The 25795-nt window shown below is 38.0% G+C and overlaps 1 protein-coding gene across 1 annotated transcript in view; it reads right to left on the bottom strand.

Moving 5' to 3' along the window:
- PCCA (propionyl-CoA carboxylase subunit alpha) overlaps window positions 1-25795 on the bottom strand; it is a 435698-nt gene that overhangs the window by 387291 nt on the left and 22612 nt on the right. Inside the window, exons 3-4 of the mRNA XM_007960786.3 lie at window positions 20255-20302; window positions 20077-20145 (exon numbers count right to left, since the gene is read on the bottom strand). Coding sequence (XP_007958977.1) covers window positions 20077-20145; window positions 20255-20302 — 117 coding nt within the window. The remainder of the gene's footprint in view (window positions 1-20076; window positions 20146-20254; window positions 20303-25795) is intronic.

Below are 25795 nucleotides of genomic sequence, written 5' to 3'. Positions count from 1 at the left end.
AGGAGGCTGAGGCTGCAGTGGGCCATGATCGCACCACTGCACTCCAGCCTGGATGACAGAGTGAGACCCTGTCTCGAAAAAAATTAAAAAATACAAAATAAAGGCTTAAACATACAAATTAAAAGAGATTGTCAAAATGTGACCCAAGTATATGCTGTGTAAAAGAGATTCACATCAAATATAATCATATATGTAGTTTAAAGGTAAAATGATGGGAAAAAATACAATGGAAACATTAAGCAAATAAAGGCTGGAATGCCTAGGTTAGTATCAGAAAAAGTAGGCTTCAGAGTAAAGAAATTTACAAGGGATAGAGAAGAACATTACCTAATCGTAACAGGGTGAATTCACCAAAAAGATACAATAATCCTTAATGTGTATGTTCCTAACAACAGTGCCTCATAAAGCAAAAACTGGCAGAACTGAGAGGAAAAATAGACAATAACCCAGGCATTGTTGGAAACATCAAGATTCTCAAAAGAAAGACAAGTAGTAGAAAATCGGCATGGATATAGAGGAACTGGACAATACCACAGACCAGTTGTATCTCATTGACATTTATACACTACTTAAATCTAACAACAGAAGACACAACCTTTACAAGTACACATGAAACATGCACCAAAATAGGTCATACCTGGATCAGAAAATGAACTTAACACACTGAAAAGAACTATGATAACACAAAGTATGATCTCTGAACTAAGAGAATTAGTATTAGAAATAAATAACAGAAAGATAGTAGAAAAATCTTCAAATGCTTGGAAATTAAACAATTTTAAATAACTATGGGCAAAAAAGGAAGTCTCAGAAAGCATTCTTAACAAAAAATTATTAGATGCACTTAGAGTGCTTAGAGAGAAATTATAGTATTAAATATTATATAAGAAGATATATCTCAAATCAATAATCTAAGCTCCTACCTTACAAACCAGAAAAACAAAAGCAAAATAAACCTAAAGTTGAAGGAAGAAAACAACAGAGGAGGTATCAATAATTTTTAAAAGAGAAAACTGAGAGAGAAAAAAAGAAATCAATCCAACCCAAGCTAGTTATTCTAAAGCATCAATAAAACTGATAAATCTCTAACACAACTAAGAAAAGAAGAAAAAAAGAAGACATCCAAAATAAGAAACGAAAGAGGTTATCACTACGAACTATGCAGATATTAAAAGGATAATAAAAGGTTTCTAAGAATAATTCTATGCACATAAATTAGACAATTTATATGAAATGAACCAATCGCTCAAAAATGGCAAAACACAAAGCTAACAAAACACACTCAAAATAAGATAGATAACCTGAATACTCCAGTAACTATTAAAGAACTTGAATACATCATTTAAAACCTCCTGAAGAAGAAATCTCCTGGCCCGGTTGGTTTCACTGCGGAATTCTAAACAATTTTATAGGCCAGGTGCAGTGGCTCATGCCCTGTAATCCCAGCACTTTGGGAGGCCAACGCGGGCAGATCACCTGAGGTTGGGAGTTTGAGACCAGCCTGACCAACACAGAGAAACCCTGTCTCTACTGAAAATACAAAAATTAGCCGGGCATGGCGGTACATGCCTGTAATCCCAGCTACTTGAGAGGCTGAGGCAGGAGAATCGCTTAACCCGGGAGGCGAAGGTTGCAGTGAGCCAAGATCACACCATTGCACTCCAGCCTGGGCAACAAGAGTGAAACTCCGTCTCAAAAAAAAAAACACAATTTTGTACACTCTCATTCAGAGTAGAAACATTTCTCAATTCATTTTATAAGGACAACATTATGCTAATACCAAAGACGGGACACAAAAAGAAAACTGCAGACCAATGTCCCTTATAATAATGATGTAAAAAATCCTTAACGAAAAATTAAGAAGTCCAATCCAGCAATATATAAAAAAGAATACACCACAACCAAAATGCAAAACTAGCTTCATACTAAAAAAATGAATCACTCAGTATAAAATAACATATTATAATCAAAAGAAAAAAAAAAACATGATCATATCAATTGATTCAGGAAAAGCGTGAGACAATATTCAACATTCGTTGGCAAATTAGGAGTAGACAGGATCTTCCTCAACCTGATAAAAAGCAACCACAAAAAACCCACAACTAATACCATATTTAATTCTGAATGACTGAACGCTTTTCCACTAAGACTGTGAATAAGCCAAGAATGTGCACCATTGCTACTACTCTTCTACTTCATACTGGAATTTCTAACTACAGCAACAGAAAAAAATAAAATAAAAGAGCTAGAACCTCTTTTCCTTTGTACAGGTTCCAATTCAGATGAATAACTCATAATGCAAATCCACCATTGCCATCTCCAGACAGCATTCTATCTTCCTAAAGGATGCCTACTAAACTTTTCCCTTTGCTACTCCAACTTGGCAGCTGCCACTGAGCAGCAGCAGGAACAAGCAGCAAAGGAAGCAATCCCAGGTGCAGTCGGTGACTGGCTCTAGCCAGAGCTCCAGGGCCAGCAAAACAATGCCTCAACTTGCTGAGTGGGGCAAGTTAGGTATCAAGTGGGTAACCTGGATAAACTGATGCTTGAAATGGAGCAAAAACACAATTTTGAGATCTGATATTTTTCTCTGTCTTTTGTGGACCTCAATAAATTTAGCACAAAAAAAGGATGGCACAGTGAGTTCACATTTCAAAAGCTCTCTCTACTTCAAATGTACAGCAATGACAATAAAACCCAGAAAACAAAACTAAGAAAACAGGTAAGCAGAAATAAGTGGTAAACATTTCACAAACTCAAAACAGGAGAAAAACACATAACAATGCTAACCACTGGCTGGTTCTTCAGAAGCAGGAAGTGCCAAATGCAAAGTACACATGGTGAGAATGTTCTGAGAAGACTGAGAAGAGAGCCAGAGCCACTGGCGAAAACCAGGCCAAAGAGGAACTGCCCTTGGCCTAAAGAGAAGGCCACCAAGTACAGTCTGCAACTACAGCTCACTACAACACCTAGAGACTGTGGACCTAGGGAGGCAGAACACAGCCTTAGGGTCAAAATCTGAACGAGCTGCTGGGACCAAGCTGCCATGTGTCCAGACTATCACCATAAAACCTGGATGTAGATTAGGAATCCAAAATGCCAGGAGGTGGGCAACCACAAACTACTGGTCAGGGAGAAGGTGGGAGGCAGCAATGGCGGAGGTGAGAGAGAAACTAGGAAAGAGAGAGGAAGAGGAAGGTCAAGGAAGCAAAGGGGAGGGAGAAGATGAAGGATGAAGAGCAACAATCTTTTTTAGCTTTCACCAGAAAAAAGAGCCTATGAACTAAAATTCCAAAACAGAGTAAGAAAACATTCACTAACAAACAAAACTTCAGAAACTGAAACAGTTCACATCAGATAAACTGCCCCAGATGAAATTAATTTTATCAGTCTAAAAGATTAAAAGATTAACTAGAAAAGGATTTTAAAAGACCTTGCTAAAGAAGCAATAACGAAGTGAAGAGAGGTGACTAGATTCCAAAATTATTTATGAAAAGGACTTGCTCATAAATTGGAAATGAGAAATGAAAGAAAGAATGATGGTGAACATAAATTCCTACGTCTTGTGCTTCTGCAGTAGGATTCAAATACAAGAAGCCTGAAGGATCAAATTTCAGTTTGGGTAATGCTGGGTTTGAGGTAGTAGTAAAATATTCAACTAGAGATGTCACAGAGAGAGAGAAACAGAGTTGGAGTCAAGGGTTGATTAAAACCACAGAAATAGAAGTGGAAGAGAATGTGATCTTTCAGGGTAAGGGTAGAGAAAGTACAAAAAGAAAACAATTTTAAGAAGAGCCCACCAATCAAACCTTGAGTGATTCCTGTAGAGGGGACACAGAAGAGGGCCACAGAAGTAGAAAGAAAACTAGGAGATTAAAATGGCACCAAAGCCAGACGATGAGAGTGTCTGAAAAAGGGTAATAGTGTTAAAAGCTTCTGAGAAGTCAAATAGAAGAGGACTGAAAAATGTCCACTGGACTTAACATGAGAAAACTGGTGGTCACACTAGCAAGAACTCTTAGTAGAGAACTGAAGACAGAAGCAGACTGGAGTGGCTCAGGGACTTTGCACAGCCATCTTGTCTGCCTAGCTGGCTGACTCCTTCTCATCCATCAGTCTTAGCTTACATTTTACCCCTCAGTGAGACTTTCCCTGAGCACCCTACTAGTGAAGGGAACCACGATTCTCTCTCAACAACTTGTTTCCCTCATAACACTTACCACAATTTGTAATTATGTTTTATTTCTCTATATCCATCTCTAAAGCAGCAATTCTATCACTTCCAGTGACTCTTTTCATTCCAGTACCTATCATAGTACCCGGCCTCCAACAGGCACTAATAAAAACTCTGCCTTCAAAGTAATAAACTTCACTTCATTTTGGGGGGGGAGGGGACTTTTCCTTATACTTAGTATGAGAAGCAACATGCACAGTGGAAAGAGTACAACTTAGAAGTTACACATAATTCGAATCTTAGCTCCACTACTTACTAGCGCAGTGATCTTTGGCAACCCAAAGACTGGCTTTATACTTGAGGGCCCAATTTTCTCAATTTAAAATGGTAACAATAATTCAATCCTTATGTAATTATGTGCTTTTCTAGTACACCATAGATACTCAATAAATGAGAGGCATTACTTGGAATAATCATGTCCTTTCCCTCCACTCAGTAGTCTGAATGAGTGAGGCTGTAAAAATGAGTTAAGTCATGGCCTTAGAAACACTGGAACATCAGAATAAGTTAAACTGTATATCAAATCTTTTATTAAATGTATGCTTTTTCAGTAAGATAGGACTTCCAATCCTTCCCAAATAGCTGCTTAGAGAAAAATAAATCCATGATTAGGTACTCTTCCATGCCAGCAGGTATTAATTACATTGAAATACATAAGTTCCCTTTAAACCATATTGTTTAAGTTCATCAGAAATTATAAAATAAACAAAATCAAAAAGATATATTAATACAGTATTTCACTGTTTTGTTCCTAATTTAAAATTTTAGTATAAGTAAAAATAAAAAGTAACTTCAGTGTAAGTTATTAACAAAAAATTGAGAAAGTCTTGAGACATTTCCTTAACGTTTTATAAAAGAAAATATCCACAGGTCACTTCCCATAGATTTAAAAAAGCTAGACGGTTTTATTGAATTTAAATAGCAAGGTATATTAACACACAAATGAGTAAGTCATACATGAAGATACTGATATAAATTCTGCCCAAATATAATTTTTGCCTGACTGCTACATAAAGTCATAGTCCATCTTGACTGGAATGACTAGTTTACCTTTAACTCCAGGTGACTTCAACTATCAGTCCTTTAAGAAGCTTTACTGGTTTTTGACAATTTAACCTGCTGAGCTCACAGCACCCATGGGAGGGTCTTGGTTGCAAGTTTTACTTCTGATGTTGCTGACCACTAATACTGACTCTACAGAAAATGGATTTCAATAACAGCCACCCACAGGTTAACACTGAATATTACCCATAATACTGCTTTAATTAAGTTAATACATAAAAGTCACAATTTGGCAGAAAGTTTTATTGAATTTGGCAGTGCTCACAATAACAAAAAAAAAAGTGTTCATCTGTACAATAACTCTTTAAATTTGTCTAGAGATATAATCCAGTTTGCTCATGGATTTATGCTGCATTTCAATTTATTTTCTGAAAGGAATTCAATTTATTAGTTCCATTCCCCCCCAAAAAAAATACATTTCTAGCATTTCTAATGGATAGTTTCCCGACAGATAACTCCAACCATGCTGGGCACAGAATGGGTCTGTCTACCTGGCACAAAGAGACCCCCCGCTAGAGTAAAGGAGGCTCCCAATTGCACCCCCAATTTAGGAGCATTCTGATGGTGGAAAAGATTCATGCTTTGATTTGTCCATAGTTCATGTGTTAATTTGTCTCTGAAACAGTGGAATTATTTTTTCATCTTGAAAAGTAAAGACACATAAATTTTACTTTCAAACCCAAACCCTTTATGCATAGAGAACAAGCCAGAGAATATTTACAACGAATACACGAAAGGGCAAACATATGTTTAAATGACTCTGTTAACAAAAAAAGATACTGTACTTTAAAACACAAATCACAGCACAGTTGACAAAATTTTCTATTTTTATACATATAAGGTAATCTGAGGTTATTTTATGGAAAAGCAAACAATGGCTGAATTCAGCTCATATACATATTGAATTTGGCAATGATTGTGTTTTTTAAATACACAACCTGACAGGCACTATGGTAGATAATAATGAATCAGCATGGGAGCCATTTAACATACTTCTTGATTAACTCATTGCCTGTCCAATTCGTAACAGACATGCTTACATGTCATAATCGTCATAACTCCCATCATCCCCACCACTAACACTGCAGCGCCTTGATTAGTCCACAACTCCCAGACGAGCCATTGCTAATGCTAAATAATTCTCTTCAGCCTCCTGCTACTATTCTGCAGGATCTCCAATTAAATATAATATTAATGTGAACAAATACCTACCAGGAATCCCATCCTATTCCATTTTACCCAAAAATGCAGAGAAAGTAATTTAGTCAAGCCAAAGATAATCAAAACATTTAAAATTGATGCAGCATACTGTTTCTGCAAAATAAGTTTTTCCAAAGACAACAAAAGCAAAAAAGAAAAGGAAAAGAAATGTCTAAACATCTTAAATGCTTTCTTCTCCTGGTTAGTTCTTTAATGAAAAGTCTACTGTTTTAAATTTGCATAGTAGATACATTGTATTCTTAATCTAAAAAGATTCTGAAGGCTAAGTTTTATAAGAAAAGTGAGAAATAGCAAGTTTTAAAGCCATTATGCCATTTTTTAAACCCTTTGATTACATAATTCCCAGACTCCCAGATTCAAAACCATACACTAAGGCAAACAATTCCTCCCTTCCCATTAAATGCAGTACTGCAGTCACTCTTCAGAGGCTTTGCCACAAGACTTTTTGTTGTTGATAAGGAAAGTTAATATTGAAGAATGGCAACTATAAATACCTTTTGTAAGATTAAATTAAGAATTCTATAGATTTCCTCTTGCAAACTAAATGTCTGGAAATGTTTCTGATCTAATCAAGACCAACTGTGAAACATTGACCAGGACAGCAATCATCTTAAAATATCCTTTACTAAGAAAAGGCAATTTAAGAAAATGTTACTTAAATATAACATTCTCAACTACACACACACACACACACACACACACACACACACACACAGGGTCACCTGATATTTTTCAGTTCACACCCCATAAAAGTTTTCTAAGCCTGACTTTAGTCATTTGTTCCTATTTGAGGATCAGTGATAGGCGTCAGCTCCCAACAAGTCCATTAAAAATTTTTGTGAAATTTTTTTTTAAAATGGTTATTTAAGAACCTTAACTCCTTTCCAAATAGAAAAAGTTTGAAAATATTCTGAAATCATGTAAAGGAGAAAAAAAATGTTTGAGGTTTTCACATTTAAGTTGCTTTCATCTCTATATACATCTAAGGTAAAACTGAAGCTACACTGACAAAAATATAAATAAGTGTATGTATATACAGAGACATGTAAATATAAAAAATGAAATAAAGATATTCCAATAATCCCATAAAATGCTGAAAAGTTTAAAGTCTTTTATACCTTAGTATGCATTAACGTGTTCCATTTCCATTTACCTGATCATTACCCTCAGGTTTGTTCAGCTGGAACCAACATACACTAATTACTTAGACATCACGAAGTCCTATTTGTCCTCGGTACCTCCCCAGACAGCAGGGATATGTTATCAAGGGTAGGCATAAAAAGTGATGATTGCCCTCACCTTACTGTCAATCACCCCAGAGTGCTCACAGGAAACCCCACTCAATCTCATTATAGAATCCTGAGGCTGAGACTACAGTGCGCACCAGGGATCATCCTTTCAACAGCAGGCTGCCTGGGTAAGATGTGAGTCACAGTGAGTACTTCCTTGATTTTAGGTTCTTGTTTCAACGTGGTAAAATCAGATATTTCTCATTTAAATCCAACATGACTGTACACAGACAAAGCAACAAAATACGTATAGATAGGTTCAATTTAGGAACGTGGATAGAAAATACAGTCAAAGGTTGAATGATTCTGTTGATGTACAGAATCATTTTCCTCTTTGGGAATGAAGATTCTCAATTCTTTTCATTTAACCTGATGAGATCCCATTTTTTTTAAAAAAAATCAAAACTAATTTTAGCAGTTTGATATAGATGTAACAATATATTTTACTATTTTTGTGGAAAGACATACTAGTCTTTATACTTAAAACATAATGTTATCTAACATTCATTTGGAGAAGTATAACAATCTTAAATTCCCAAATTCTTTGTTCCCACTATTCACTAAACTAATGAAATCGGCCCATGTGCCCATTTAGAAACTCCTAGTCACTAAAGCCATTAAACATTTCTCATTCCTTATAGTTCTTATCTTCTCTGAGATACCTAAAAATCATAGTAAATTAGAGGCAAGCAATCCTAGAATTACGTCTTCTAAATCCACATAAAATTCATAAGACCCTCTTTAACAACTCAAAAATCCTCCCACATCATCCTACTGCCTAAAATCTAACAAATTTATTCCACAGACCTATCTCTTCTTGCTGACTTATAATGTATTAAAATGTATTTTAATATGTTAGGCTACTCCCTGTCAATTTTCCTCAGAATTATCTAGGCTATTCTTGCATATTTACTCTTTGTCAATCCCCCCCAATTATGTTGTTATATTAGGATTTAATAGAAAATGTACAGATTAATTTAGAACTAAAGAGCATTTTTAAAAATCGGTTTCCCTATACAAAAACAAGAAGTCCTCATGTAAGTCCTAAAAGTTTCATTTTAAATTCACATCATACAGTGTTTTATCATTTCCATTGCTTCTACGAAGTTACATTTCTTGTTGTATTTTCTACCTTATTGATATATATGAAGTTTATAGATTTATTTATATTTACTATATAACCAGCCACCAGAGATTTTTTCTGTTTCTAAAGAGTTATTCAGGGCCGGGTGCGGTGGCTCACGCCTGTAATCCCAGCACTTTGGGAAGCCGAGGAGGGTAGATCACCTGAGGTCAGTAGTTTGAGACCAGCCTGGCCAATAGAGTGAAACCCCATCTCTACTAAAATACAAAAATTACCCAGGCGTGGTGGTGGGCACCTGTGATCCTAGCTACTCCGGAGGCTGAGGCACGAGAATTGCCTGAACCTGGGAGGCGGAGGTTGCAATGAGCCGAGATGGCACTATTGCACTCCAGCCTGGGCGACAGAGTGAGAATTTGTCTCAAAAAAAAAAAAAAAAAGAAAAAAAAAAAGAGTTATTCAGTTCATTGTATAACTAGAAACTCAATACAATCTTCTTATTTTTGCCTTTGCTATCCACCAATTTATAGCTCTTGACTAACTATATCACCTTGTACTTCTAGAATGCTATTTTAGAACACTAGTGGTAGAGACCTCATGAATGAGATCCTTCCTTTGCCCCTTCCACCATGTGAGGACACAGCAAGAAGGCTCCATCAAAGAACTAAGAAGGGAGCCCTCACAAGGGACAACACCTAACAGTGCCTTGATCTTGACTTACCAGCCTCCAGAACTATGAAAAATAAATTTCTGTTGTTTATAAGCCACCCGGACTATGACAACCTGTAACAAGCCTGAACAGACTAGGACAGTGACCAAGAAAAAAGGGAAGGTGCAAAATAAAAATAAGAAAATACTATACCAATAAGCTGGAAACTGTGATGAAATGGACACATTCATAGAAAGACACAAACTACAGACACTGACTAAAGAAATAGAATATCTGAAAAAACCTATAATAAGTAAAAAGGTGGATCTAATAATCAAAAACTAACCAAAGAGAAGCCCAGATTCAAATGGCTTCACTGGTGATTTCCACCAAATATTTAAAGAAAAGTTAATACCAATTCTTCCAAAAAACTACAAGATGAGAGAAAGCTTTCCAATTCATGAGGCCAGGATCACACTAACAACAAAACCAAGCAAAGATATCATAAGAAAACTACAGACAATATATCTTGTAAATATGAACACAAAATTAATAAAATACTAACAAACTGAATCCAGCAATACATACAAAGAATTATACAGCATGACCAAGTGGGATTAATCACAGGAATGCAAGGTTGGCTTAACATCCAAAAAATCAATTAACATAACAATACACCATATCTAAAGGACAAAAACCACATGATCATCTCAGTAAACACAGAAAAAGCATTTGAAAAAATGCAACACCTGTTCATGATAAAAACTCCTCAGTAAACTAGGAAGAGCAACTAACTTCTTCAACCTGATAATGAAAGTTTATGAAAATACCAGAGCCTAAATCAAATTTAAGGGAGAAATGCTGAACGCTTTCCCCCTAAGATGAAGAACAAGACAAGGATGCCACCTCTCACCTCTTTAACATTGTTCTGGACGTTAAAGCCAGAGAAATTAGGCAAGAATACAAAATAAAAAGCATCCAGATGGAAAGAAGTAAAACTATCTCTATTCACATGACATGATCTTACATGAGGAATCCTGGCCAGGCACAGTGGTTCACACCTATAATCCTAGCACTTTGGGAGGCCGAGGTTGGCAGATCACGAGGTCAGGAGTTGGAGCTGAGCCTGGTCAACGTGGTGAAACTCCATCTCTACTAAAAATACAAAACATTAGCCAGGTATGGTGGCAGGTGCCTGTAGTCCCAGCTATTTGGGAGGCTGAGGCAGGAGAATTACTTGAACCTGGGAGGTGGAGGTTACAGTGAGCCAAGATCGCACCATTGCACTCCAGCCTGGGCAACAGAACGAGACTTGGTCTCAAAAAAAAAAAAAAAAAAAAAAAAAAGAATCCTAAGGCCCAGGTGTGGTGGCTCACAGCTGTAATCCCAGCACTTTGGGAGGCCAAGGTGGGAAGATCACTTGAGGTCAGGAGTTCAGGACCACCCTGGCCTACATGGTGAAAACCCATCTCTACTAAAAATACAAAAAAAGTAGCTGGGTGTAGTGGTGCATGCCTGTAACCCCAGCTACTCGGGAGGCTGAGGCAGGAGAATCACTTGACCCCAGGAGGTAGAGGTTGCAGTGGGCCAAGATCATGCCAGGACACTCCAGCCTGGGTGAGAGACTCCATCTAAAAAAAAAAGAATCCTAAGAAATCCACTAAAAAACTATTAGAACTAATAAAAGAGTTCAGCAAGTTTACAGAATCAAAATCATAATATGAAAATCAATTGTATTTCTATAGACTTGCAACTAATTTAAAAAATTGAAATTAAAAAACTAATTACACTTATAGTAGTACAAAACTACAAAACATTGCTGAAAGAAATCCAGGTGACCTAAATATGGAAGAATATCACATGTTCATGGATAGGAAGACTTAAAAATGTTGAGATAGCTATACACTCCAAAATGATCTACAGACACAATGCAATATCAATCAAAATCCCAGCTGGTTACACTCTTGCACTAGAATTATCTTCTCTTCATAAACCATTCTCCACAAATCTTCCCAGAGAATAATAAGCATGCTTTCCTAGGGCCTGGAAAATGAAACATAAAAGACAATTCATGACTTAATAAGAAGCTTAACTCCCATTTTGCTTTTTCCTTCCCTGACCAATTCCCATTGGAGTATTTTATACTGCTTCCCTGTGGCCTCATCCCCTGGATTCAGGCACATTAATCTCATCGTTATAAATGAACAGTTTTCCTAGGGAAAGCCTGACTTTAAGACTACTCTAGATCAGTCTTTATTTCTCAAAGAAATTGAGGGAATTTCCTCAACAGAGAATAGGATGTCATATTGTTTTAAGACAAACCAACAATAAGCCAACTAAATAACCTGCAAATCCTCAACTAAATAACCTGCAAATCCTCCTTAAAAACATCTAAAGACCTAGATTAAATGTAACAAACATCCTTCAAATGAAGGGCTTGGCTCACAAAAAAACTACAAGGGATGAAAAACAAAGAAAAAGGAAGCAGGGTGCAACGGCATGTACATGTAGTCCCAGCTACTCAGGAGGCTGAAGCAGGACTATCACTTGAGCCCAGGAGTTCATGGCTGTAGTTTGCTACAATCACACCACTGCACTCCAGCCTGGGCAACAGGGTAAGGCTCTGTCTCAAAAAAAAAAAAAAGTAATCTAAAAATCTGGGTGGGCATGGTGGCTCAAACCTGTAATCTCAGCACTTTGGAAGGCTAAGGCGGGTGGATCACCTGAGGTCAGGAGTTCGAGACCAGCCTGGCCAACATGGTGAAACCCGGTCTCTACCGAAAATTCAAAATTAGCTAGGTTTGGTGATGCACGCCTATAAGCCCAGCTATTCGGGAGGCTGAGGCAGGAGAATCGCTTGAACCCAGGAGGCGGAGGTTGCAGTGAGCTGAGATCACGCCATTGCATTCCAGCCTGGACAACAAGAGCAAAACTCCGGCTCAAATAAATAAATAAATAATATAAAAATGAAAATCAGTCTGCATCCACAAGAGCCAGTCTTGGAGAGTGAAGGTGGGAATCTCAATAATCTAGAAGATTGGGTTTTAACAATGAGAGAAAGGAAACAGATCCCGTGTGAGTTGGAGGTTTGAAGGAAACCCTTCTGTCTAAAGCCAGGAGGCTCAAAGATTACATTCTCAGTGAAAGGTTGTGGGGGAGAAATCAACCTACTAAATAGAGAGGATAAACCCTATGTTCATATCTCTGTGGTTCAAAGTAAAGAAAAATGTCTCTAGAAATTAGAAACCATGAGCCTATTCAACAGGTGTGTATGTGTGTGTGTGCAATCTCATTTTGTTCTTCACAGTATCTTCAAACTTTGACAATCTGTATGCCAAAAAATTCATATAAAAATTAGTCCCAGATAAGTGATACCCTGGACGGTGTGATGGAAACAAATATAACACCTACCCTACCTGGCCAAATCCATAACCCAAACCATCTTGAAATTCAACAATAAAAGCACCAAACATAAAATCACACGCCAAAATTCAAACATGTGAGGAAACAGTATGTCATGAGGAAGAGTCAGGAATAGAAATAAACACCCACAAACTTGAAATAATACAATATGATAGTTCTTTAAATTAAATATGCTAAAAATAAATATACTAAAGGCCTCAAATACATAAGAAAAAAGATAATACATAAAAACAGGCAGATTCAAAAAGGAGCAGAAAATCAACAGCTTACTCAACAGACAGCAAAAAAGAGAAATGCAACCAAAGTAATCAGGCTCAGGCAATTTTCATTATTGATGCAAAAACATTAGAGAGGTGGCTGAGGGACAAAATACTCACATGGATTCAAAAACTCACCCCAAAAAGTATTTAATAAAAAAAAAGAAAATGCACCATTATAATGGGAAGACCTGGTAAAACCAAATGATCATACTTAGCATAACAACAGAACAATTCAACATTAAGAACCTCTTGTTACGATATTACTATTAAAAAAAAAAATAACATTACTGGCTGGGGTATGGAGGCTCACGCCTGTAAACCTAGCACTTTAGACGCCAAGTCAGGAGGATCTCTTGAGCACAGGAGTTCAAGACCAGCCTGGGCAAGATGATGAAACCCCATCTCTACAAAAAATACAAAAATTAGCCAGGCGTGGTAGCATGCACCTGTAGTCACAACTACTTGGGAAACTAAGGCGGGAGGATCGCTTGTACCCAGGAAGTCAGGCTGAAGTGAGCTATAATCTCACCACTGCACTCCAGCCTGGACAACTGAGACAGACCCTGTCTCAAGAAAAGAAAAAAAAGAAAAGAAAAAAAGCACTTATGAAGTAGTCTTGTCAAATATTTAATTTGAATCTATTCATAAGAAAATAATCATACAAAGCCAGAATGTCTAAAAGCCAACATAATAAAAATCAAACAAAAAAAGGAGGGAGGATAGGGGCACTATTTTAGATTAAGAGACTAAAGAGGTATAATAACCAAATGTAACTCATAAGCCTTGACTGAACTGTGGATCAAAGAAAAATATTAAAAAGGACAACTGGGGTCAACTGGAGAAACCTGAATGTGGTATGCATATTACATGGTATTATAGAATAATGAGTTATTTTCTTAGGTTTCGTAAAGTATTATAGATATGTAGAAAACCATACTTATTACTGCGACATGAATAGTATTTAGGGATAAAATGCCACAATGTCTGTAACTTATTTTCTTTTTTTTTTTTTTTTTCCCCTTTCCAGTGGATTTTTTTTAATGCTTCTCTCTTGTTTTTTTAAACTATACTTTAAGCTCTAGGGTACATTTGCACAACGTGCAGGTTTGTTACATAGGTATACATGTGTCATGTTGGTTTGCTGCACCCATCAACTCATCACTTACATTAGGTAATTCTCCTAATGCTATCCCTTCCCCATCCCACTACCCCACCACAGGCCCCAGTGTGTGATGTTCCCCGCCCTGTGTCCAAGTGTACTCATTGTTCAGTTCCCACCTATGAGTGAGAACATGAGGTGTTTGGTTTTCTGTCCCTGTGACAGTCTGCTGAGAATGATGGTTTCCAGCTTCAACCATGTCCTGTAACTGATTTTCAAATTGTTTAGCGCAAAAAAAAAAAAAAAATGCACACACACAATGTATATATGGATACAGATATAAAGCAAACAGCCAAAATGTTAACAATTGGTGAATCTAGGTGAAGGGTATACAGATACCCTTATACTGGTATATAACGGTAAACTGATACCAGTATACTGGTACTACTTTTCTAAATTTTTTTCATTATGTTTGAACAAACGCTTCAGAAAAAAATGTAAATGAATGATACACAAAAAAGTACTCAACATCAGTATTTATCAGGAAAACCTAAAATTAAAAGCACTGCTTCACAACCACTTAAAAATAAAACACAAAATCAAATGGACTAAAAACACCAAGTGCTGGCAAGGACACAAAAGCACCGTGACCTCATACATTTCTGGAGGGAGTAAAATATGATACAACCATGACGGAGAACTGTTTAGCAGCTTCTTATAAATTTAAACATGCATGTATTTATTCTAGGCATCAGCAAAATACTGTCTACCCACAGGCCAAATCTGATCCAAGGGCTGTTTTTGCACAGCTCTCAAGCTAACAATAGTTTTCACATTTTTAAAGTGTTGTTAAAACAAAACAAAACAAAAAGAAGCATATGTAACAGAGACCACAGGGACCTGCAAAATCTAAAATACATTTGCTATCCAGACAAAAATATATTTATTTTCAAACAAAAAAAGGTTGCCAACTCCTTATCTACCCCAAGACCCAGCTACTCCACTCCTAGATATTTACTCCAAAAAAATCAAAATTATGTTCACAAAAAGACATGCAAAAGTTATACTTATAAAAATCTTGTTCATGGTAGCCAAAAATTGGGGAAGGGGGTAATTTAACCAGCTCATCCTAAAATTCACATGGAAGAGTGAAGGACCAAGAATCCTGAAAACAATTTTGAAGAACACGTTGGCGGGAAAGGACCAACAGAGGTAAACTGCATAATCATCTCTAAAAGCCAACATTTTTCCATCAAACATTAATTGTTTGCAAGTTAGCTGGCTTTCCTTCCTTGTGTGACTTATCAGTTAATATGTGTAGTATCCATTCATCCTTTTCCTTGCATAATTACCTTAACAATTCGTTGTTTATAATAAACAATGAATAGCTTTCGCAATCAATTGTTGCAGTATTTTCCTACTGGAATAGTATTTACATTTCCACACATGAAATTAACATGCAAAGTCTATAAGGTTTTTTACTCCAAGTTACATTTAAAATGCTCACCTCTTGAAAACAAACATGCAAATACATCTGAATAGCATGGCTTGTTCATATTACTGATACTATAAAGCTGATTAGCTATAATAGTAACCTTTGTGATCATGTGCTGAGGAAGCAAAAAATGCTGTTACAGAAATTCACCTTTTCAGTCTCAGTTCACATCCTTGAGACTGAAACAGAAACCACATAGCAGATTTGACCCTACTGTTGAGGTTTAAATGAAACTTTTGACATTCCAACCATCATTATCCTGCTTTTACTTATGGTGTCTTTCTAGAAACAGACTTAAAGTAGGTCATAGTAAGAGAAAGTTTTGATTGAGTGTGCAATTGCTTCCATTATGGGGTCTGGTAAATTTCATTATAAATTATGTATCATAATCTCTGGTATATTCTATTTTCAGCCAGAAGTGGTGAAAAGTCTCTAAAACATAAAACTACCACATGTGCTTCAGGGAAGGTACGAACGAGAAAAACATAACAACAATTCTTTTGAAACACTTTTGCAAAAGTGAAAGTCTGAAACGTCTACCTGTAGATCAGAATACAGTCATATGCCATATGACATTTTGGTCAGCAATGTACTGCATGTACATTTCAGCTCCAATAATGCAGCTGAAAAATTCCTATTTGCCTAGTGATGTCTTTTTTTATTTTTGTGGGTATAAAGGAGGTATATGTATTTATGGAGTACATGAAATATTTTGATACAAGCATACAATGTATAATAATCACATCAGGATAAATGGGGTAGCCATCATCTCAATCATTCATTTATTTGTGTTACAAGCATCCCAATTCTATTCCCTAAATTATTCTAAAATGTACCACAAATTACTGCAGACTGTAGTCCCCTGTTGTGCCATCAAATGCAAGATCTTATTTATTCTATCTAACTATATTCTTGTACCCATTAATCATCCCCACCCCTCTGCTCCATACACCCTGCCTAACCTCTGGTAACCATCCATCTACTCTCTCTGTCTATGAGTCCCATTGTTTGCATTTCTAGCTCCCACAAATGAGGGAGTACATGCAAAACTTGTCTTTCTGTGCCTGGCTTATTTCACTTAACATAATGTCCTCCACCAGTTCCATCCCTGTGATTGCAAATGACAAGATCTTATTCATTTTTATGGCTGAATGGTACCATACATATGTACCACATTTTCTTTATCCATTCATCTATTGATGGACACTTAAGGTGCCTCCAAATCTTGGCTATTGTGAAAAATGCTACAATAAACATGGGAGTGCAGATATCTCCTCCATATACTGATTTCCCAGGTGCTAGGTGTACCCCTAGCAACAGATGTACATCTAGCAGCTGGATCATATGATAGTTTTAGTTTTCTGAGGAACCTCCACACTGTTCTTTATAGTGGTTGTAGTAATTTACATTCCCACCAAGAGTGTATGAGGTGGGATGCAGAGTACCGTCTCTACATCCTCGACAGTACTCGTTATGTCTTTTGGATAAAAGCCGTTTTAACCGGGGTGAGATATCTCATTGTACTTCTGATTTGCATTTCCGCAATGAATACTGTCGAGCACCTTTACATATATCTGTTTGTGATTTGTATGTCTTCTTTTGAAAAATGCCTATTCAGATCTTTTGCCCCCCTTTTTTTTCCTTTGGACAGTCTCGCCTGGTCACCCGGGCTAGAGTGCAGTGGCACAATCTTTGCTCACAATCTTGGCAACCTCCACCTCCCAGGTTCAAGCTTCCTGCCCTGGCCTCCAAGTAGCTGGGACTACAGATGTGTGCCACCACACCCGGCTAATTTTTGTATTTTTAGTAGAGACAGGGTTTCACCATGTTGGCCAGGCTGATTAAACATGCATTTATTTATTCTAAGTCTCGAACTCCTGATCTCAAGTGATCTGCCCGCTCAGCATCCCAAAGTGCTGGGATTACAGGCGTGAACCACGGCACCTGGCCTTTTTGTCCATTTTTTAATCAAATTATTAGATTTTTTTTCCTATAGAGTTGTTTGAGCTCCTTATACATTCTGGTTACTAATCCCTCATCAGATGGGTAGTTTGCAAATATTTTCTCCCATTCTGTGGATTGTCTCTTCATTTTGTTGCTTCCTTGGCTGTGTAGAAGCTTTCTAACTTAATGTCATCTCGTGCCTACTGATGTCTTGATAAGCCTGATCCTGTGCAGGTCTAGGCTAATGTGTGCATTTGAGTCTTTGCTTTTACCAAAAAAGTTCAAAAAGTAAAAAATAAATGAAAAATAAAAAACTTTAAAAACAGAAAAAAGCTTATAAAACAAGGATATAAAGAAAACATTTTTGTACAGTTGTACAATGTTTGCATTTTATGCTGTTTTATTATGAAAGAGTCAAAGAGTAAACCCGGGCGTGGTGGCTCACGCCTGTAATCCCAACACTTTGGGAGGCTGAGGTGGGCGGATTACCTGAGGTCAGGAGTTCAAGACCAGCCTGGCCAACATGGTGAAACCCCGTCTCTACTAAAAATACAAAAATTAGCCGAGCGTGGTGGCACATGCCTGTAATCCCAGCTACTTGAGAGGATGAGGCAGGAGAATCGCTTGAACCCTGGAGACGGAGGATGCAGTGAGCCAAGAATGCGCCACTGCACTCTAGCCTGGCTGACAGAGCAAGACTCTGTCTCAAAAAAAAAAAAAAAGAGTCAAAGAGTAAAGACAAAATTTAAAAGTTTACAATGTAAAAAAGGTATGGTATGCTAAGGTTAATTTATTATTGAAGAAAGAAAACTATTTTTCTATAAATGTAGTGTAGCCTAAGTGTACAGTGTTTATGAAGTCTACAATAGTGACAGTAATGTCCTAAGCCTTCGCTCACTCCCAGACTCACCCAGACCAGCTTCCAGTCCTACAAGCTCCATCCACAATAAGTGCCCTATAGAAGTGTACCCTTTTTTATCTTTTATACTACATTTTTACTGTACCTTTTCTGTGTTTAGATACGCTTATATACACAAACACCATTGTGTTACAATTGCCCACAGTATTTAGTACAGTCACATGCTGTACAGGTTTGTAGCACAGGAGGAACAGGCTATACCATATAGGTGTGTACTAGGCTATATCATCAAGGTTTGCGTAAGTACATTCTGTGATAGTCACATAATATTGAACTCATCTAACGATGCATTTCTCAGAACATATCCCTGTCATTAAGAGATGGACCCTACCAAAGGGTGCCATTATCAAAAGTAGTGTGAGACAATGAGAAACAATGCTTGCATTAGTATTCAACTACTTATATTTCATGCCATAAAGACCTAATAATTTACATTCTTTCCCCAGGGTATTTTTTTCTACTCATTCATAACACTACTACTAAAAAAATCCCTGCTGTGGGCCAGGTGTGGTGGCTCAAGCCTGTAATCCTAGAACTTTGGGAGGCCAGGGCAGGCGGATCACCTAACGTCAGGAGTTCAACACCAGCCTGGTCAACATGGTGAAACCCTGTCTCTACAAAAATACAAAAATTAGCCAGGCATGACGGCAAGTGCCTGTAATCCCAGCTACTCAGGAGGCTGAGAATACAAAAATTAGCCAGGCATGACGGCAGGTGCCTGTAATCCCAGCTACTCAGCAGGCTGAGGCGGGAGAATCACTTGAACCCAGGAGGCGGAGGTTGTAGTGAAGTGAGATCACGCCACTGCACTCCAGCCTGGAAGACAGATCAAGACTCTGTCTCAAATAAATAAATAAATAAACAAACAAATAAATAAATAAATAAACGCCTGCTGTGTTAAAAGTACCAAATAGAAGTATATCTGCTTTATGCTAAACCTTCTTTTGTTCGTATCCAATTAGCATTAACCTGTTTTTCATTTTTGTCAAACTTTCAGCTGAACATGTTGAAGCATTTCGGAAAGGTGAAACAATTGTAGCATTCCCTTAGTGATACTGAAGTTATGCTGGGGAAAGGGCTCTCATAAGGGAGCATTGTGTAAACATTTCATTAATCTTTGACTCAAACTTTCTCATGCTTTGCTTAAATCTACTTGGTGACCAGCAATCAGCCTGGCAATTTTTCAGTCTAAGTTTTTAAAGCTGTGAAAAGAAAATACTTAAGGCACATATAGAAGATACTGTGATAATGTCATTTTGCTTAACACAACAGTGAACAAGTAAACAGTTTTTAAATTTGAATATATCTTTTGCAGGCCAAGAAAAAAAGTCTGTATGTCTCACTTTTTCTACTTGACCCAAAATTAAGTCCTGATTTAAACAAAGCAAAAATTTACTTACAGAACTAGCATCAACATCACTGTGGATGGCAACTGTCTTAATGCCCATCTTCTTGCAAGTTTTAATAACCTATTTTAAAATATATTAATGTCTATTAATAGTGATTCACACTTAAAGGGGTTTAATAATAAATAATTTCATAGAGTAAAATGGAAAATAAGATGAAAATTCTACTCACCCGACATGCAATTTCTCCTCTATTAGCAATAAGAATTTTATCAAAAGTCTGAAGAGAGAAAAAACACATTCATTAGAAATTGCTACTCTGACTTTGGGACCAAAAAACACCAACTTTTTCCAACATTAACACTGAATATAATCCTAAAAAACATTACTTCTTAGAGTAACATTAAATACTATATTTTTTAGAGTAATATTAAATGTACTATAAATACTTAGGGTAATATTAAAATAGGTTATTAAATAGTATAATCATTTACAACCAGGGAACTACAAAATTCATCTGATATGATCGGGTTCTATAATTACTTTGTTAAAGCATAGTAGGTGCATGTATTCACAATGGGAGTATTTATCAATTCTCTAGCCAAAAGAAAATCTTCAAATGATATTTCAGATACTAACAGACTTTGGTCAAGCCCGGGCGCAGTGGCTCATGCCTGTAATCCCAGCACTTTGGGAGGCTGAGGCAGGTGGATCACGAGGTCAGGAGTTCGAGACCAGTCTGACCAACATGGTGAAACCCCGTCTCTACTAAAAATACAAAAAGGATAGGCACAGTGGCTCACGCCTGTAATCCCAGAACTTTGGGAGGCCGAGGTGGGTGGATCATGAGGTCAGGAGATCAAGACCATCCTGGCCAATATGGTGAAACCCCATCTCTACTAAAAATACAAAAAACATAAAAACAAAAAAATTAGCTGGGTCTAGTGGTGTACGCCTGTAATCCCAGCTACTCGGGAGGCTGAGGCAGGAGAATGGCATGAACCCGGGAGGTGGAGACCGCAGTGAGCCAAGATCGCGCCACTGCACTCCTGCCTGGAGACAAAGCAAGTCTCCGTCTCAAAATAAATAAATAAATAAATAAATAATAAATTAGGCCGGGCGCGGTGGCTCAAGCCTGTAATCCCAGCACTTTGGGAGGCCGAGACGGGCGGATCACGAGGTCAGGAGATCGAGACCATCCTGGCTAACACGGTGAAACCCCGTCTCTACTAAAAACACAAAAAACTAGCCGGGCGAGGTGGCGGGCGCCTGTAGTCCCCGCTACTCGGGAGGCTGAGGCAGGAGAATGGCGTAAACCCGGGAGGCGGAGCTTGCAGTGAGCTGAGATCCGGCCACTGCACTCCAGCCCGGGCGACAGAGCAAGACTCCGTCTCAAAAAAAAAAAATAATAATAATAATAATAATAATAATAAATTAAAATACAAAAATTAGCCTGACATGGTGGTGCATGCCTGTAATCCCAAGTGCTGGTAATTCCAAGTAATCTCAGCTACTTGGGAGGCTGAGGCAGGAATCGCTTGAACACGGGAGGTGGAGCTTGCAGTGAGCTAAAATTGTGCCACTGCACTCCAGCCTGGGTGACAGAGCAAGACTCCGTCTCCAAAAAAAAAAAAAAAAAAAAAAAAAAAACACTTTGGCCAAAATTACTTGACAATTTATTTTCTAAATTCTCGGAAATTCTAAGTGTCATGAGTTGTTTTCAAAGGAAAGTCTGATACTAAGTAAGAATAATTTATCTGCCATCTCTGTTGGGACAGGGCATATTTTCAGTAACTCAAAATAGGTACCAATTGTGCTTATATCCAAAAACGCCCAGGCTAAGCAGATTACACCATTTGAATACAATGTTAAGTTTGAATAACCACCAAATTTTGAAGCAGCCGAGACCAAATAGTAGAGAAGCTGTATATCCTGTGTTTATCTAGAGACCTAAACCCAAGTCCAGCTTTGCCACTAATGACCTATTTAACTTTAAGCAAATCAATCTCTGTAGGCCTTGATTTCCACATAAACTGGCAGCACTCCAAAGGAAAGCTATTTAGTAAGGTTTTCTTCCTACTCTAAAATTGTACAGACTAATCGTTTTTAAAAACACACCATTCCAAGTAATTTGGATGTTATACATATTAGCACATGGTAATTTCTGGATTTGTGAACTGCTTTTAAGTTCAATGAAACTACAGAAAAAAAGTGTTAGTTATATTTCTAAAAGAAGACTTAGAGTTATATATGATCTTTTAAAAAGTACTCTTATATAACTTAGAGCAGTTTGTTTGTTTGTTTGTTTTTTGAGATGGAGTCTCACTTTGTCACCCAGGCTGGAGGGCAGTGGTGCGATCTCAGCTCATCGTAACCTCCGCCTCCCAGGTTCAAGATATTCTCCTGCCTCAGCCTCCTGATAGCTGGGATTACAGGTGCATGCCACCACGCCCGGCTAATTTCTTTGTATTTTTAGTAGAGATGGGGTTTCCCCATCTTGGCCAGGCTGGCCTCGAACTCCTGACCTCAGGTGATTTGCCTGCCTCAGCCTCCCAAAGTGCTGGGATTACAAACCTGAGCCACCACACCCGGCCTACAGCAGTATTTTAACATACAGGAAAAAGTCCAGAAATCTCAGAAGTGAAAAAAGCTTTCTAGGTCTTGGTTTAATCTTTACATCATATATGTCTCAACTCCACCAACCTGAGGCAAGCCCCTGCCTTAAAAAATAGGTAAACTTCTAATTTGATAAAACACTAAGCCACTCAGAGCCTTGCTCACACCTCAGGTCTGAGAATGCAAAATCATCTACCTTTCTGTATTTAAATGGTCATGGTAAATCCCTCTTAAGCAGTAAGCATATCCTGAGAAAACAATGTTTACACTTTCTTAAATGGGTTTTAAAATGTGATGTTAATATTAACTGTGAAACAGACTATCTCTGATAATCACCATAAACACCACTCCTAGAAATTATATATTAAACAACTGTTACAGCAAATATAACAAATCATAACACGGGAAGAATTAAGTAAGAATCCCCATTCTGGCCAGGCGCGGTGGCCCAAGCCTGTAATCCCAGCACTTTGGGAGGCCGAGACGGGCGGATCACGAAGTCAGGAGATCGAGACCATCCTGGCTAACCCAGTGAAACCCCGTCTCTACTAAAAATATACAAAAAACTAGCCGGGCGAGGTGGCGGGCACCTGTAGTCCCAGCTACTCGGGAGGCTGAGGCAGGAGAATGGCGTAAACCTGGGAGGCGGAGCTTGCAGTGAGCTGAGATCCGGCCACTGCACTCCAGCCTGGGCGACAGCGAGACTCCGTCTCAAAAAAAAAAAAGGAATCCCCATTCTAATTTCTGTTCAAGCAGCAGAACGGTCATTACGAGTCAGTCTGCAGCCAAACCACCCAGGCTGAACTCCCAGCACTCTATGTTCTCCTCCTGTGTGTCCTGCTATGAACAAGTCATCCCTCTTGCCTCTCATTTCCTGGTATGTAAAATAAGGGTAAAAACAGCACCTGCCACAAGAGGTTGTGAGAATGATATTAATTAACACCCTTAAAGTGTTTAGAATAACGTCTAGCATGTAATATATATTCCTTCAGCATTAGCTATGGCTACTGTTCTTCACCCCTTTGGGCTACATGCCAGACTGTTATGAATTTAGGAGTGTGCTCTTATCCGTCTAACTGGGGAAAAGCTATATCAAAACAAATACCTGCACCTGACACATCTTCTCTGCTAAGGGCTATTAACGTATTACCAATTAGCGCATAAAACTCAATAAAGCTAACCATATCAATTAATCTTCCATACCTAACATTTTCTTTTAAATAAATCACAGTTCAGAATTTTTAAAGTACAAAAGGGGATACACTGAAGAAACACCCAAGTCCCTGCCCAAAAGGCAACCACTGTTACTGGTCTCCAATATATTCTTCCAGGTAGGCTATGCCTGTAACAGAATATGCATACAAATCAATTAAAACCAACTAAAACTGCCCCTGTGCATCAACAATCACAGGTAAATATCAAGTGCATTTGGCAACTTCAAAGTAAAATATGGCACAAACACAACGAATTGTGTTAAGTGCACTAGTAAGGCTGCGTGCAGGATGCTACACACAGAGAAGGGAGCGCATGAACAGCATGTGTAAAGGTTGTGACGCTGGAAGAAGAGGGTAGCACTAAAGAACTACAAGGAATTCTCAACATGACTCAAGCGCATGGTATGCTTAGGAGAGCTGTAGCAAATAAAGCTAGGATAAAAACAGTCCAGATGATAGAAGGACTCATATGCCATTCAAGGAACTGGGACTTGATCCTGTATGTGGAGAGTCACTCATAAGGCACCCTGAAGACACTCAGAAAAAGACAACTATAAGTTAGGATCCTGGATCCTTGAAGACAGAGGAGATTTCAGGTACCAGAACAGATAACGAAGAACTTTGGCAGTAGCTGCTCTACAACTGTACTAATGATGTCATCTAAAGTAAAAGATTTCCTAAGGATTTTTGTTGTTGTTGTTGTTGTTATTTTTCTCTTAATCCACTGTCTCTCTACCCCTCCTTCTTCCTTTCCCTTCCCCAGGTTTAGATGCTCTCTACCGGGCTCTAACTCCACAGCTAGCACCACACTCCATTCAGACACCAAGAGGGCTGAGCTGGCCCTGCACTGCGTGCTTGTTGGAATGACGGCAGAACTCTGGACACTGGGTCACCTGCCCCACTCTTCTGAGAAAGGGCATAGCACAATGGGTAAGTCCACTAGCTCTGGAAAAGGACAGACATGAGTTTACACCCAGTTACTCACCATCCATGGATTTTGAGTCTCAGTTTCCAAATGCACAAAATTCAGTTAAGGACATTAAGCAGCCGACATTTAGGACACGTTTTGTATACAGCAGGCATTGTGATGAATCCCTTCTGTGCATTATTTCATCTATCAGGTAATGGCTATGAGGACAATATTTAGCATAATAATCCCATGAAGTCAGTTCTGATAATATCTCCATTTTACAAATAAGAAAACTAAGGCTTGATGAGGCTAAATCATTTGCCTTAAATCACTTACAAAGTTCACTAGTGGTAAAGTCAGAGAGTTCACATCCAGGTATTCATGTCAGAACATACCATGACATAACGTGATCAGAGAATAACAATGCAAGTTCTAAACACTATGTTATTAATAACACCTAAGATCACTTTTTTTTTTTAAGAGATGGAGTTTTGCTCTGTTACCCAGGTTGGTATGGAACTCTTGGTCTCAAGGAATCCCGTGTCTCGGCCTCCCAAAGCGCAGGGACTGTAGGCGTAAGCCACTGAGCCCAGAAGCTCACATTAGTGTGAAAGGAACAACATAGTACTGTACTGGCTCACATTAATTTAAGGCCAGTTGAAACTTAATGGTCTTTATCTAAGCAGTTACCATAAGTTAAATCTTCCTTATTCTCATGAACGTACATAAGACAACCAGTTAGCTTGTTAGAACTCCAGTTAAAAAAAAATAACATTTTCAGTGATGATTAAATTTCACCTGGATAAGTTGCGCATGATGTAAGTCACTGATAAAATGTGGAATAAGAAAGGAGTTAATAACAGATTCAAACGAGAATCAATTTATTTAACAAATATGTATTACACCAAAGACCAAGTCTACTTGCACTTGGGACAGTAGGTATAAACAGACCAGGTCAATATTTAATGAATGGTTACAAGGACAGCAGGAATCCGGGAAGGAGAAAGGTCTGATTAAGTGCAGCCCTCAAGCA

This window comes from Chlorocebus sabaeus, chromosome 3 (assembly GCF_047675955.1).
Source record: "Chlorocebus sabaeus isolate Y175 chromosome 3, mChlSab1.0.hap1, whole genome shotgun sequence".
NCBI classification, from domain to species: domain Eukaryota; kingdom Metazoa; phylum Chordata; class Mammalia; order Primates; family Cercopithecidae; genus Chlorocebus; species Chlorocebus sabaeus.
The sequence above is the reverse complement of the archived record's forward strand: the minus strand, read 5'-3'. Positions and strand labels throughout refer to the sequence as shown.